General features: G+C 52.6%; 5 protein-coding genes across 5 annotated transcripts; 3 read left to right on the top strand and 2 right to left on the bottom strand.

The window, feature by feature from the left end:
• Positions 1 to 368: 368 nt before the first annotated feature.
• CCOS01_03266 (uncharacterized protein) lies at positions 369 to 2,323 on the top strand (the record flags this gene model as incomplete). Its single annotated transcript, XM_060451452.1, has 2 exons — positions 369 to 1,617; positions 1,668 to 2,323. The coding sequence occupies 2 exons, from the start codon at positions 369 to 371 to the stop codon at positions 2,321 to 2,323; spliced, it is 1,905 nt and encodes a 634-aa protein (XP_060317717.1).
• Positions 2,324 to 4,489: 2,166 nt separating this feature from the next.
• Positions 4,490 to 5,859, top strand: CCOS01_03267 (uncharacterized protein; the record flags this gene model as incomplete). Its single annotated transcript, XM_060451453.1, has 4 exons — positions 4,490 to 4,699; positions 4,783 to 5,494; positions 5,578 to 5,726; positions 5,791 to 5,859. 4 exons carry the CDS (start codon positions 4,490 to 4,492, stop codon positions 5,857 to 5,859), a joined length of 1,140 nt encoding a protein of 379 aa, XP_060317718.1.
• A 642-nt stretch (positions 5,860 to 6,501) lies between these two features.
• CCOS01_03268 (uncharacterized protein) lies at positions 6,502 to 7,226 on the top strand (the record flags this gene model as incomplete). Its single annotated transcript, XM_060451454.1, has 2 exons — positions 6,502 to 6,718; positions 6,853 to 7,226. 2 exons carry the CDS (start codon positions 6,502 to 6,504, stop codon positions 7,224 to 7,226), a joined length of 591 nt encoding a protein of 196 aa, XP_060317719.1.
• Positions 7,227 to 7,546: 320 nt separating this feature from the next.
• CCOS01_03269 (aldose 1-epimerase) lies at positions 7,547 to 8,843 on the bottom strand (the record flags this gene model as incomplete). The annotated part of the gene is made up of 2 exons (XM_060451455.1): positions 7,547 to 7,926; positions 7,988 to 8,843. 2 exons carry the CDS (start codon positions 8,841 to 8,843, stop codon positions 7,547 to 7,549), a joined length of 1,236 nt encoding a protein of 411 aa, XP_060317720.1.
• A 695-nt stretch (positions 8,844 to 9,538) lies between these two features.
• CCOS01_03270 (uncharacterized protein) lies at positions 9,539 to 10,015 on the bottom strand (the record flags this gene model as incomplete). The annotated part of the gene is made up of 1 exon (XM_060451456.1): positions 9,539 to 10,015. The coding sequence occupies one exon, from the start codon at positions 10,013 to 10,015 to the stop codon at positions 9,539 to 9,541; it is 477 nt and encodes a 158-aa protein (XP_060317721.1).
• Between the last annotated feature and the right edge of the window lie 5,230 nt (positions 10,016 to 15,245).

Below are 15,245 nucleotides of genomic sequence, written 5' to 3' on the forward strand. Positions count from 1 at the left end.
TTGGGCGGGGACAAGGCTGCGCTATCACGTGACTTTAAATGAACGCGGTCCTCAATTCTTTCTGGCGACAGCTCCTGCTTCCATCTGCTCAGTAACCCGTCGCTCCGATCATCACCAGACGACCAACACGACAGAGCAATACGCACGCCCGAACGTCACGCTGTCGCCGAAACAACGTCCTGCGATCTCGACGCGATCTGGAAGTTTTGTCCTTTTGGCCGACTAGACCGGCACGTCAGATGGGCAGAGTCGCGTGAGGATTGCTCAGGCTGTCCGGCTTGCTGAGCTTCACCAGAGCGAGCGGCTTCTGACCAATCTCTCGATTCGATCGCAACCTATCTCTACTACTTGTAACAACAGCTGTCAAGATGGCGCAACCCCAGCCTCAGATGCCTCAGAGGGCATTCTCGCCTCCTCAACCTACATCATCTCCTGCTGCGACGCAAGCCGGCTTTGCGCCTCCGCCTAATAAAAGACCGCGACTTTCCCCTGGCGCAACTCCCCAACCCGAATCGCCGTATTCTACTTCACCCTACGCACCGAGCCCAGGCGCACCGGTTACTCCTTCCACCGCCACGACGTCTGCTGCATCTCCCGTCTTTCCAAACGCTCAGCAGCAGCAAGCCGCGACGCCGACCTACACGGGACCATACCAACATACAAACGGCAATACCACCCCAGCTCTTGCCCTTCCATCAGCTCCGACTCCTCCACCGCAAGTGTCAACCCCGCAGCCACCAGCGCCTCCCACTCTGCCGCAATACACCTCAGCCACTCTGGCTCTCGGCAACAATAATTCACCTAGCACACCCGTCATGCAGCAGCCTTCGACTCCCGGCGCGATGGGTCCGCCTTCGAGACCTCCTGATCGACCACAAAAAGAGTACGAATACGACGTCACGGATTCGCTGGCAGGCACGGGCATCGATCTACGAGCTGAAGAGCAGTTCCTGTCCGAACTGTATGTTCCGGAATCAAGAACCGGCTTCGCTCCCTACCCCCAAGGCAACAAGGGAAGCTTCTACGGCGCGGGTCCTGCGAACCAGCCTGCTCAGCCAGCCGGCACCGATACCCAGAACCAGTTGGTAGCACAGGCGGCGGAGAAGGCATGGCAGGAATCCGCAAAGCGCCTGGCTCAGACCAGGACCATGGAGTTGAACAACGCTTTCTTGCAAGTCCCTGTTGTCTACCGAAAAGCGGAGAAGTTTGCCAGAGATCAAGGCCTGATACTCAACTTGGAGACCAAGAACAGCAACCAGCCTATGGGGCGTATGCGTCTTCCTGAAGAGTTTCCCGCGCCTACTGTGACGGTAACCACTAAGAAAGGACCGGACTCGACCATGGTGACAACAACAGGAACCTGGATACCTCAGGAGGCTTTCTTGGTCGATCAGCTAGCACTGCTGTCGCTGGCTACTAAGCAGCGTCTCAGAACGCTCATGGAAGATTCCAACCGAATTGCGAAAAACCGGCAGACTTCGTCGCATGGTGAAGTCCCGGAGGAATGGCAAGTGGCCGCTGCACCACTGAAAAGCGCGCCGGAGACGCAAACAGAGGATGGAACTCAGCAGAGTGCGACTGAGAATGGCGCCAGTCCTCGTCCGAGCGCTCAGAAACGTTCGTGTACACGTGTTCCGTGCCAATATAACATACTGACTCTTATTCAGGCCCTCTTGAAGATGCTACTTCCAGCCAGGCGAGCAAGGTGCAGAAGATATCTGCTACGAATACCATGAGTCACACAGTCCGCGAAGTAGGCAAGGCTGAGAGAGACTGGGAGGAAAGACGACTACGGAAGCGCAACGCCCGAAAGGATGGAACCGCAGAGGTCGCATCGACGCCATCACGTGCCGGATCCGTTGCGCCTGGAACTCCTGGCGGTTCGGCACCTGACTCAGAGAAGGCCATCTCAAAGAAGGAACAGAAGAAACTTGATGCTGTGAAGAAGGCAGAGGCTAGCAGCCATGCAAATCAAAACATCACGAGTAGCATGTTCGTCGGAATGCCCAAGACAGGATCGCTTTTCGGAAAAAAGAAAGGCGGCAAGTCATACTCTTGGATGACAGGCGGCAGTGGGGCCAGCACGCCGAGACTTGGCACGCCCGGAAAGGCGGGTGCCGCAGCCGCTTCGGGTCCTCCTGCTCCGGCGAACCACGCGCTTACCGTTGAGGGCCGAGCACGACTTGGCAATTGGCGAGAGGATAAGGAAAAGGGCAAAGGCATCCAAGTACGAGACTGGGTGGCAGCCCTAGAGGGTGACGAAATCGAACTGAGAGCCATGCAGGCGGCTTACGATAAGCTGGATACGTCGGAGCCCAAATAGAGGAAGGGCGATGAAAAACCAATCGAAAAGTCGAAGTCGAAATCAGTTTTGTACTTTTATTATTAGCATGGCGTTACGCAGACAGCATCGGTATGGGATCGCGGTCGGTCTGCATAGTATCTTTAAGGGGGGTTTAAAAATGGGCGGCCACACCAGTCAGGCCACGAAGATGCCAGACGACCGAGCCTACATATCCAGGAGAAAGGATGGAAGGACTCTTTTCCTCAGTCGCTTGGGAGACGGGTAGTCAGAAAGATCTGCTCAGAGTCTCGTCCTCAAACAGGGGGATTCACTGAGAATCGTCAAATACAAATCGTTTGCCAGTACACATCAGGGTTTTCACAGACTAGCCTTCCCCGAAAAATGGTTAGTGAGAGGACAACGTGAGTAAGCGACCGCCGGCAGCAAGCCCATCACGGTACGCGAGCAATGCATGTCTCGGGGCTCTCTCGGATGGCACATGGGACTCTCATTCGTCGAGGTGTACGCAAGCGGCGACCTCACTCGTGAGATTGCAACCGAGCCGTCCGCTGAATCAGCCAGGTCCCAGCGATTCGTTCCAAATCGGTGAAAGCTGTGCAAAAGATTGTGATTGTGTGTGAGTGGAAGTGTCTCTTGGACTCGTCACCTTCTTCGATGTCGTCACGTCACGGTGATGGGCTATCACATCTTACCGAAGGTGAGATAGGTATTCCATTTCGATGGGATTCCGAATCTGCCTTGCTTGCTAACCCCGTATGTGCCATGCTTAGTAGCCGTTTCCGCTCCAAGAAGCTAAATCGAATCAGTGGTGGCGTCGTGGCGGAGAATTCGGCACCATGTGTCTTCCAAATACCTACCTACACTTACTTGCATAGCACCATTCACGGGCGCTTATCATCGTTTGCCTTTGACCGAAGATGGATATGGCGAGGGGGAGGCTGGGAGGCAAAGGCGGTGGACGAACAACGTGGGATGGTTGGCATCAGACATACATAACCCTATTTGATTCCAACATGACTGACAAATACTCCCAGCTTGAGAAGAAAAAAATTGCCCACCGGTGAGGAGGGAGAAAACGGATGACTGAAGCTTCTGCATAAGCTTCTTCTCCTTGGACCTTCTCTCATCCACACCCTTGCCCATTGTTTGCATGTTTTGGGCCTATCCGTAAGCTCATGTGGAGACAGGACCGGCAAACATGGGGCGGGGATCGCAATGTCTTGACATCGATGGCGTTCGGTTGGGGCTGCCGCTAAGACGGACGTAGAACGAGTTGGGACTGGGGGCTCTTTTTCTCTCTCTCTTCCACACACATCAAGTCTTCTCTGCCGTGTGTGTCTGCGTGTAATAACTCCGCCCAACAACTCAATTGAGATCGGCGGCAAATATGATTGGGGGGCAATCAAAGACTTTTTTTGAATGCAGGTCTCTTTTTGGACCTTGCTCTGATGCCTCTAATGCCCCTTTCGGAAACGGTGCATGAGGCCTAGCGGTGAGCCGGACTGGGCTCCGGCCCATGGGATGTATCAACTCCGTGACTCCGGTCGTGGAAGAGCAAACGTTTTGGGTGGATCGCAAAGGAAGACAGCACCAAAGAGGGTACGGTACCTTACACATCACAACCCACGCCACGCTATCTGTTGCTTTCTTGCCTTAGCTCGGCACATCGAGCTAACCCCCGGAAGCTCCAAAGAAGGACTGGAAAGATCGAGGGGATCTCGCGCGAACTCGCTTCGCTAGGTAGGCTTACTTAGCCAAACTTGGCTTTGCTTGGGCGGCTATGTGTGCTCTGAACGCCACCATTTTTTTATGCGAGTTGCGGCCCGCTAGTGAGGTTCTAAGACGGCGTGAATTACAATTACTTTGCTGACATCATGGGCTGCAGGTGCCAGGTGGATGGAAATGGTGCTGGTCATGGTTGAAGCTACATTGCTGGGTGGATGGGTATGCGGGCGAGAGCAAATGAGGATTTTCTACTCGTACAATCGCAGCCCCCGTTGCGGATGGAGTTGTACCCGGGAAAATTGTTGGTATTAGGACATTTCAGTTTGCCAGTGTATAAGTATAACAGCCTGGCTTGGTCCACATCCCTTTGCTATTAGACATGATCCAAGACAACTCAATCTAAGACGCCCCCTTACACTCCGTCTATACAGTCTCACAACGTTCATCTTAAGCGTCGAAATGGTCAAGCTACTTTCAGCAACCCTCCCGGTTGCTTTTGCGACTCTTGCCGCGGCCAAGTCGTGTCAGAACCTCACAGTCGAAGTGTCAATCACATCACGGAACGGCGTCTTCAATGTCTCAACACCAAAGACAAACATCGATGTCACAAATATCATGCTAGGCCTGGCACAGCAGGGCAACAACTTCTCCGCAACCCATCTCACAGATGTAAGGACTCCCCCACCATCCATAGTTCATAGTACACACCAAAAGACACTACACGATGTTAACATGATATGTCCATCATCTAGTACGCAACAGTCGGAGGCACATACCACCTCGCCTCAACCTACTGCCAACCAGACTCCGGCCCGGGCTCCGTCCTCCAGATCCTCACCCACGGTATCGGCTTCGACAGGAGCTACTGGGACTTCTCCGCCAACAACTACAACTACAGCTACGTCGGCCCCGCCGTCGACGACTACGGCTACTCCACCTTCGCCTGGGACCGCCTCGGCATCGCCCAGTCCTCCCGCGGCGAACCCGTCAACGAGATCCAGGGCTTCCTCGAGCTTGCCGCCCTCAAAGCCTTGACTGACAAGCTCCGCGCGGGCGCCGTCCCGGGTGTTCCCTGCACGTTTGACAAGTACGTCCACGTCGGCCACTCCTTCGGCTCCGTCCACTCGTACGCGCTGTCCGCCATGTACCCGGACGCCTCGGACGGTCTGGTGTTGACGGGGTTCTCCGCCAACGCCACCTTCCTCGCGGATTTCTTGCTGGGCGGGGCCTTCGTCCAGGCGAACCAGATTCCCGCGCTGAGCGACTACGTTGATGGCTACTTTGCGCCTGCGTACGAGGGCGGCGCGCACATTAATTTCTTCGCGCCGGATAACTTTGACCCTGCCATCCTGACGGCGGCGTATAAGACGGGCAAGCCGGTGACTGTGGGTGAGCTGCTCACCATTGGCGGCGAGGCTGGCACGACGAGCGGGTTCAAGAAGCCTGTTCTTGTCATCACGGGTGGTAAGTCTCGAGAGCAAATGCGGAAGCCTATCCAGTTGACATAGGAAGGAGAGCCATGCAAGCTAACGATTGGACCTTTCTAGAACGCGACGTTCCTTTCTGCGGTGGTGATTGTCTTGCAACTGGCAACCCTAAGCTACCTTCGATTCCGGCCGGCGTTGCACCGCTGATCAAGAATGCGAGCTCTTTTGAGGCTTATGTTGTTCCCGATGCTGGCCACGGCTTGGCATTTGTAAGTTTTTTCTCTTGTAGAGCTGAAATGATTTCGAGAAAGTTTCTAACGCATATCATGACAGAGTTACTCCCACGTCGAGGTCACTAGCAAGATCCAGGATTTCCTTGCGCAGAATGGGCTTGCCAACTAAAGGTTGGGTTCGAAATCATCTTTCGTAATGAATTAATGTTGGATTGGACCTGCTTCAGGTTTTATGTCGTAGATCTGGTCTTTCTCCTATAGCAAAAGTCGTCCAGCGAATTAGTGCACTCTCTTTTTCACGATATCAAGACAACTAATATACCTATTTAACACATTTAAATTGTGCTCTGCATTCATCACTGCTCAGTAACCATTAAACTACAATGAACGAGAGCATACTGAGAGATGAAACTTGCCGTACCCAAGTCATCTCATGTGCTACACATTACCTGCAAAGTGACGGATTATAATCATACCCGAAAGAGCCCGCTTGGCCTACCTTTTCCCCCGTCCGTATATCCGTCCTTCAAGGCACTACTCGCAAAATGACGTCGGCTTTCACTAGCCCCCGGATCCGGATCCGAACGGCTCAACGCGGTAGGATCAAACTACCGAAGTACCTACCCCAAAGTCTGACGTGAGACAACAGAAACCACACCACCACGAGAAAGCAAAACCTCTTATAGGTATTGAAGAAAGCTACCCCCCTCTCCATTCGAATCTGAGACCAAATCTCCAAGTCCCAGACACATCCGCACCATTCGTTTTGCCCGATTGTATAGAGGTGCACCTTCTTCTGTTTCCCCCAACTATGCAGCTGTGGTCTCACAAGGCGAAACAAGACGCCCTAAACCAATCAGACGAAGAGCGGCGTCAGCAGCCCTCGTTGCGCGAGATGCTCGACAAAAAGTCCAAAGCAACAGAAGGTGATCACAAGGACTCATCCGGCCCGATACCGATCATTCTATGCGGTAAGACAGAGGCGATTGGTCGCGGCGTCATCGAGGGCCTGAAGCCGGAATATGAAGGTAAGCTCCCAAGACAGCGCATTCCAACCCCCGGAATTGGACAAAAAGAAGGAAAAAAAGAGTGAGAGATCGAGTTATGAGACCGAATTGATGAGAGAGTCCTGAAGAATTGAGGCTCACAGTCCCCCAAATAGTAATCCACTTCATCACCACCCCGGCCTCAGGAGCCCTCATCATCCCAGCCCTCCTGACGTCTTCTCCACCGCCGCAGCACCCAGACACCAGCACAATCGGCAGCGGACACTACGCCTCCCCGCCCCGCGCCATCGTCCTGGGTGGCGCATTCGATGAAGAGGCCGTAAAATCCCTTCAGAACGCCGTCGTCGAACAAGGGGTTGCGGCTGCGTCGAGAAAGGTTCCGTGGCTGAGGCACGACGGGAGTAAAGCCGCGCCACCTCCCGGACCAGAGTACGGCAAGGCCATGGTCGCGAGGGTGAGGGAGAAGTTGGGGCTGTTGGAGGCGGAGGGAAAGTTGGATGGTGGGTATGGGGGTGACGAGTGGTATTAAAGGGCCTGGTGTTGGTGATGCGGCAGCTTGGTGGCAGCACGAAAGGGTAGTATATGGGCTTTGAAGTGGGGGTAGGAGCATGGTGTTGTCGAGGTGAGGCCTCGCTACAGCAACAGTTCATACATAAGACACAATCATCGGGTCGATCAGGTAGATTACGATAAAGTTCATTAATCCAGACGGGTGTTCCGCCATTCATGCTAAATCCCCTCTTCATGGTATCATTAAATATGTGAAGGTGAATAGAATATCCTGCTTTCTTCACGCATTCCCCCCCTTCCAGCACTATACTCCCAAAACATCACTCAATCGCAGTCCTCCTACGAACTGGAAGTGGAGTTGATGCTGAAGCGGTAGCTGGCCTGGAGGACGTACGGGTCACCGCCGGGCTCGTAGATCTGCTTCTTGGTGCGGCCCCAGGCGGGGTTGTTGATGCCGTCGATCCAGTCCTGGACCTCGAGCACGACGCAGCCGTACTTGGGGATGATGCGGGGGAACTTGGCGTCGTCAAAGAGACCCTGGCTCTTCTTGAGGGCCACGGAGCCGTTCTGCTGACTGCAGCTGTACATCTGGAAGGCGTCCTGGTCGGTGTAGACCTCTAGCTGGATACCGGACCACTCGGACTGCATGCGGGCGACGTAGCCCTCGGTGCGCCAGTTGTAGGGGCCCAGGTCGTTGCGGTTGACGATCCAGCAGTTGTCTATATTTGTGTGGTTAGCTTTCATGTGTGCACTCTGCGATAAGAATTGGTCCATGCTTACCATAGCCGGTGCAGTTGAAACCGCAGTTGTTCTTGAGCTCGGGCTTGGAGAAGTCGGCACCAATCTGCTTGGGCGCGCTCCAGAAGTCGTTGACGGAGCCCTTCTCGTTGGCAAGAATCTCACCGGTGGGGATGAGAATGTTGTCAACGCCCACCCTCTGGCCATTGTAGGGCATGTGAAGTGTGTGGTTGAGAGCCAAGCTGGTCTCGTTGTTGGAGAAGCCATCGAGGTTCCAGTAGGTGTGAGAGCTGAGCATGATGGGCGTCTTCTTGGTGGTGGGGACGGCGATCATCTTGAAGTCCCAGTTCCAGCCGTTGAGGGTGTAGGTGATGAGCGACACCACTTCGCCAGGGAAACCCTCCTTTCCGTCAGGGTCGGTGAAGGAGAAGGTGATGCTGTTGTTGGTGTGGGAGACAATGGTGAAGTTGCGCCAGTCCCATCCGTCAGAGCCTCCGTGGAGGGTGTCGAGGCCATTGTTGTCGTTGAGGTCGATCTGGTATTTCTCACCGTCGATCTCAAAGGTGCCGTTCTTGATACGGTTCGCGTAGCGACCAGGGACACCGCCGAAATGGGGGTGCTGGCGATCCGTCTCGTAGTAGGTGGCGTTATCCCAGCCAGCGACAATGTCGCGGGGGATGCCGTACTTGTCGTTGATGATGAAGTCGGAGACGGAGGCACCGTAGGGAATGAAGGCGGCCTTGATGTGTTCGCTGGAGATCCAGTACTTGCCGTCCTTGTCAGGACCCAGCGAGGAGGGAGCCGTGGTATTACCACCGGATCCGCCAACGAACTGGGCGAGGGAGGTGGCCGGGGCGAGCAGAGCTCCGACGGCGACAGGGAGGAATGTTGAGCGCATCGTGTAGGTGTGCCAGGCAAGGTAACAGAGGATTGAAGCACAGAGGACGGCGGACCAGAACAGAGGATGATGACGGGAGGACGGACAGCAGAGCCTGTGAGAGGGGAAGGTGGGATGAAGCGGGAGCTTATATCCCAATGGCAATGGTGCTCCTCCCCTCATGCGGGAGGAGCGGAGAGACTTGCACATGGCAGCAAGAATGGGACGATTCTGATCATCGGACCAACGAAGCTACGTTATGCAGCTCGAGGATGGCAGAGCAGGGCCGCAGAGTGCAGAGAACCAGCTCCACTCTACTCTGGGGTGAGGGGGATGACGGGTCGGGGAGAGGTACACCGTATCCCGGACGCGTGGGAAGAAGAGAAGGACGAGGGCAGAAAGAAGCAGTAGCAAGGGCCGATCAACGGATTGGATGCGACGGCATGATGTTACTGGAGCGTCTAGACGAACATGTGGTGGTGGAATCCTTTCGCTTGTCTGGTGTCTGGTGCTTGGTGGTTGGCCCCGGCAAGAAGAAGACAAACAAAACAAGCTGGGCCGAGCTAATGACTGACTAGCTAGCTAGTCGTAGCGTGAGAAAGCTTTTTCTTTCGCGGTCAATGGCAAGTAACGTTGGGCGAGCCGAGATGCAGGAAGCCGGGGTATGAGCGTGCGGAGCAAGTCCCAAGGTAGGCGTATCCGTGTAAGGTAGCTAGCTAGGTAATCCAATTGCTCATGAATTGAGGTGAGGTGCAGGGGAGCCAGCTCCGGACAAGCAGCAGGGCAGGGCGAGGCTGGGCCGACGGCGAGGTCGAGAATGGCGGCGATGATACCCTCTCCAATGGGACGAGCGGGGTACAATTGGCGCGTGGTTGGCTACGTTTGGTGCTTGGGTAGCTTTCAGGAACAGGGCCGGCTAGGACAACGGGCCAAAAGTTCCTTCTTGGATTGGTGGGTTGGATCGACGTTCCAACAGCAATGAGGAAGAAAAGACACAAAGTCCGGGGTATGGTTGCCGGACCGGACGCGATGACGACGTTGGGACCTTGGGAAAAACTTGGGGGAAGAGGAGAGATTCCCCATGGTCCATAGATGCCGGGGGGTGGGGAGTTGGGGAGAGAGAATGGAGAAACAGGGGACGGCTCGGTGTCGGGAAAGGCGTTTATGCGTGTTTCATTGGCGCGCGTGCGCATTATCCCGATGACCCGAGTACGGTACAAGGTATTCTGCAGTTTCTACGGATGTGGATGGCTTCTTGGTCTTGATCACGCTGGGCTGCGAACGGTTCAAGTTTGCCGGAGAAATTGAGGTGCGGGGTTTTAGTGCCACTTCCCCAGATGTTTCTCCCTGCTTCCCCGCTCTGCGCCACTCGATATTCAACTTCTCCTCTCTGACCAAAGTCAAGCTTTTTCTGGCCGATGCTGCAGCTGCACCAACAATCCGTCACGAGTTGCCTGGCAAGGTCAGGGTATCCCGTAGCATCATACTTGTAGGCACGCAGGTCAAAGGCTGCCGCCGCGACGGCATTTCCGAGGCACCTCCTCCCTTCCGTCAACTCTGAACTATCCACAAGTCCAAACCTATCCTCGCTGTTATTGTGATCAATTGTAATTCCTCTGACGACTAAGAATGAGGTTGACTACCTATAATCAGGATATATGGCTACAATTCATTTTTCCCATCCTCATGGGTATTTCTTCCGTAGATAATATAGAGACCCCATGGTCATATCAATATAGAAAGTCTAAACGAACAGTTCGCAATTTTGCCGTAAAAAAGATCAAATGAAACTAAACAATGCCATTTGCGCAACCGGCTCTGATTGGCACGCATCGTCCACACCACCCCGGGAAGCAATTTTGGCCTAAAGCAAGCCACACACACACACATCTGCCAACCTCCTGGGACACCCCCGGACTGCAGAACCAAAAGTCAGCTGTGTGGCACGTGGAGCTGGAGCTGTCACAACTACTGGTGATGCAATGTTCTATGCGGATATCTCAAAGAAAGATGTTTTGTACACCCAATCTTTGAAAACATGCAAGCCACAGTCGACATCTTGAACAAGCGACTTCACAGGAACTTGGCCAGGCCCATCCATAGACTAGACTATGTGTTCTCCGTGAGCCTATTGCTGCAGCTTGAGGCTAGCAACTTCTTGCGTCGCTTATACGGTCTACCTTGGCGTAATTAGTTCTCTGTTCTCTCTCGTATCCATGTCAGTCTGTAGCTCAAATTCTATCCCATAAAGTCGTTCTCAATCATAATTTGAACGGATCAAGGTGAAAACAAGCCATCTCAGCTCATAAGCGACGTACGTCTCATCGAAGCCTACCATTTGTCGGCGCCGAAGCTGTCTGTCACATTCAAGTAGCCTCCCCCTCGGTACCACCATCCTCCGAACCAGAACTTCGGGTCGCTGAATCTTGAAAACCCCAAGTGAGATGCAAGCAGGGTTTCATTCTGACAGACTTCCCCCAAGCCACGTGGCGAGTGGTTCAGCGCGGCTCCAGCTTGTCTTTCTGTCGCCCGAATGGGTGGCCACCTCGTGTGGCAACTATCAATGCTGCCATGTCACTTGCGAACCATTCATTCGGTAACTCCATTCGACGACCGGATCACACGGTATCTAGGGAGGTCGGACAGCTATTGGAGCTCATGGCGAAGTAGGATCTGTTGGCCGTCTTTTTGCGGCCGTGGTCTCCACAAAATATGCGCCGGACATGAGCTCGATGCCGTTATCTGCAACGAACTTGTGCGGTGCACTTGGTCAGCTGACCATGATTCGAGCAGTGCATGAAGTGGAAATGGTCTGGCTTTTCGAAGCGGTCAAACCAAGACTAGATGAATAGTGCAGTACTGGCGAGAATGACATTGACGCTCGCTGGACTTGCTACTAGGTATGTTAAGCGTCTTCCCATCCAAGATCTGCCGCAGTATGTTCTTAGTGTCTCTCTTCAGTGTCAACGTTGTAGCGGCACAAGGCGGTGCTTTCACCACGTTGGTTGACTACCGATTAATTAGGTAGTACTTGCCCCAAAGCTCTCTCTCACGTACACACTGCAGTAGCTTATGATGACTTGAGGGTGAATACGTTTCTTCCTCTCATACCTTCTTGGCAGCAGAGATCGTAAGGAGGAGATTAGATCCAACGTTAAATACCCGGACCCAGGATGGGGAAGAAACGACCTCTAACATTCATATTGACTACCGTTACGCTACAGAACCGCACTACAGATGTCTTGGGCGAGTAGCTACTCGTTCCCTTAGAGCACAGCTCAAGTTGGCCTCTGACGCACGCAAACCCTCCCCTCTTCCGAGTAAGCAGGTTAGTCGATCTTAGTATCACCGAAGACGAGTCGGAAAGACACATTCGAATTTCAACGGCACTGTTCAACGGGTGATCCATGAGACCACCTCTACTGTCATCCTCACAACTGGAGTTCGTACATTCTCAGACGTTGGGGCCTATGCCCTTCAGAGAAGGGAGACGGTCTCCGCGAGCCGTCTATTCCGTACTAGTAAACATCCTTCATGTCTTTTTTGAGTCTCTAGATGTTGGTGTACGCGTCAGCGTGGGAAGGCTTTCGGCCGATACGAAGCTCAAGAATCCGGTATTGGCCTGTGTACGTTATGTATGTTGACGGGGGAAGTTGTGGGGATAGCCCGCGATTCCCCCGCGGAGTGTAAGACTCATATGTCAGTGGAAGGCCCGTTGTCGTGACCCTTGATGCCTTCCAATGACCTCTTTTCGGCCCTCATATCGCAACACAAGAGGATGACCCTTCGTTGAGGTTGAGACAAGGATGATCAAGCGAGCAGAAAACCAGAATGACAGAGTACATTGGCGGAGTATAGACAAGGTAGTTCCAGAGCACCTAGCAAGAAACTCTCGCAAATGTAATGACAGATCATTACGGTGCGTATTTCAAGCCAACTTTCAGTAAGCAGATTGCAGATTGAAGTTGCAGACGGACAAATGTAACAGATAGACACCATATCACGTCTTGGCTCCCTCAAGAGAGTGCTTCATCCACCGTCTCGTGACCAGTGGAAGATATACAACGGGGAATCTACCCAAAACAATATGAATTGTAGGTACGAGAGATGTGAGAACCTTGCTTGCTCTCAGCTATCGAACGAAATAAACCTGCCAGAATCAGGTCATGATCAAGGAGCCAGCCAAGGCACCGTTCGATCGTGTCGGTTGTCTCTGCAGAAAAGCTTTCACTGGTACTCATAATCGTCAAGAGCTTCCTTCCCGCTTTATTGAGAGCTTGTTCAGCTGCCAGCTGAATTAAGGCACCGTAATAACAGATCTATTCTTGTTGCTACGGCGCTGAATGTGGATTTCAGATGAGCATTCATCATTGAAGAAGTTTCTGCACATTGCAATTGGACGGCTTACTTTGATATGGCGTCTTTGTATAATGGATTCTGTTGACAAATCTGCGACGTCTCGTTGCTCTTCTATCGAAGTATTATTCAAATGCCGTTTACCCTGTGGAACAGGTCGGGATCCAAGTACGAATTGACCTACACCGTCTTCTATCGAAGATGACTTCATGTCCTCTTCCCTAGATCACGGAAATGAGGTTGACGTGCTTCTTCGGCCGGAAGAAAAGCAAGTCGTAAGCCATTTTACCAGACTATGAAACCACGGCTTCGCATTTTCTATGGACCGACCGAGCTTCGTCATCCAGAAGCACTTGTGGAAGATTCCATGCGATCATTTCCTTTCCTAGGGACTTTGTTTCAGACAGCTGGCGAACTATACGATTCCTTTGAAGTTTAGTTGATCAGTCAATCACTTGAGCGGCTCATCTCGTCAAAACTAGGAATCTATATGAGATATTTGAAGGTATACACTCAGTACTCTCGTCTACCTTTGTCATAACTACCTGATGATTATGCAAAATGAAACGTGAAAAGATGAGTATATTTTCCTTTTCTTCATTGGTATACCTTGTTTAGACATCTCTACTCGACTCTATAACAAGACACTGACATATATATAGATATTGGAACCAACGGAACCAGGCTCTCACTAACAGCCACTTTCACCTATCCGTAGCTTGTTCATCCTGCGATGGCCCCAACGCTCACATCGCAGCGGCTATATAGATTTACTTCCTGGGCGGGCTATCACAACCTCTAATTCATCTCATGTTCGTCGAAGCATAGCCCCCCCCCCCCCCCCACCCTTCAAGTCCAAGTCCGCCAACCGCCTATATCATGCCAGACCTTCACCAGCATCCATTCACATGATAGCAATGTGGGCAGCTTTTGTGCCTATGGACTGAAACTGATGATGAAAAATTAATTGTCGTTAACAGTGTAATCAGGTGGTTGTAGACGAGTCCAGTTTATAAAAGCTCATAAGCCATCCCAGATGAGGCAGACTCTCCCGTCCAACGTGTGACTACACGCATATGGCACAATGTATATCTATATATCTATATATCCTGGTTCTTCTTCTCCGTAGACATTCATCCACATTCACCCTGTGTCTGAAGGCTTAACCCCGCTTCTCAAGCATAGGGCTGCTCCTTACGATGCATTTCAAGAACATCGCAAGCAGAACACTAGCTGGGGTAGGGTGAAGGTGAGGATATGTTTAAATCCTCTTTTGGGCTAATTTACTCGGTAGATACAGGTTTTAGGGTCTTGATTTGCGAAAGATAGATGCCATATTTCGAGGATTCGGTATCCAAGTCTTTAGAGAAACAAGACATCCAACCCACATCCTGTGAACCAACTCAAGGCTGATTTTTGTTCCATTGAGGTAATCCAGAGATGTACTGTCACACACGCCAATGGTATCTGAAAATTGCCTTCTGATTTTCCTATTTTAGGCAGTAGACGTCGAAACACACAGGGAGTCACACCACGATTTGTCCACTGGGTGGTTGGCGGCGGTGGGTACGGTGGTCACCAGTAACGGGGGGAAGGTCAGATTGAGCCGGCCGGCGACGAGCTCGTATGTGGACTCACAGCCGAGGGATATGACGACAAGCTCGGTTCTTTCTTTTCTCCATCCATCGAAGCGAGTGCTTGGGAATCAGGCATGCTCAGCGATGGAAGAAGAAAGCACCTGTCAGACTTGTCTTCGATCCTCGGCACACTCTCAGCAGATGTTGGTGGTGGAGAACAGGATCGAATTCCCATCCACCGATTTTACCTCGCGTGTATATTCAATACTTGGTACACGGTACTCCGTATACGGGCTCACCTCGGTGACGATGGATTTACAGATTGCAGGGAACGCCGAGCAATCTCTTCTTACCTTGCCTTGCCTTACTTCGGTGAGGCAACGAGAGCGAGATGTTTGACCTTGGTCCCAAAAAGAAAGTGCGCAGTTCCAGCCTCCAAGTGTTTCGATTATGGGTTCCTTCCGACGTCGAGCCGCGAGGTGTCCCTCCC

This window comes from Colletotrichum costaricense (assembly GCF_030867565.1).
Source record: "Colletotrichum costaricense strain IMI 309622 chromosome Unknown Scaffold_3.1, whole genome shotgun sequence".
NCBI classification, from domain to species: domain Eukaryota; kingdom Fungi; phylum Ascomycota; class Sordariomycetes; order Glomerellales; family Glomerellaceae; genus Colletotrichum; species Colletotrichum costaricense.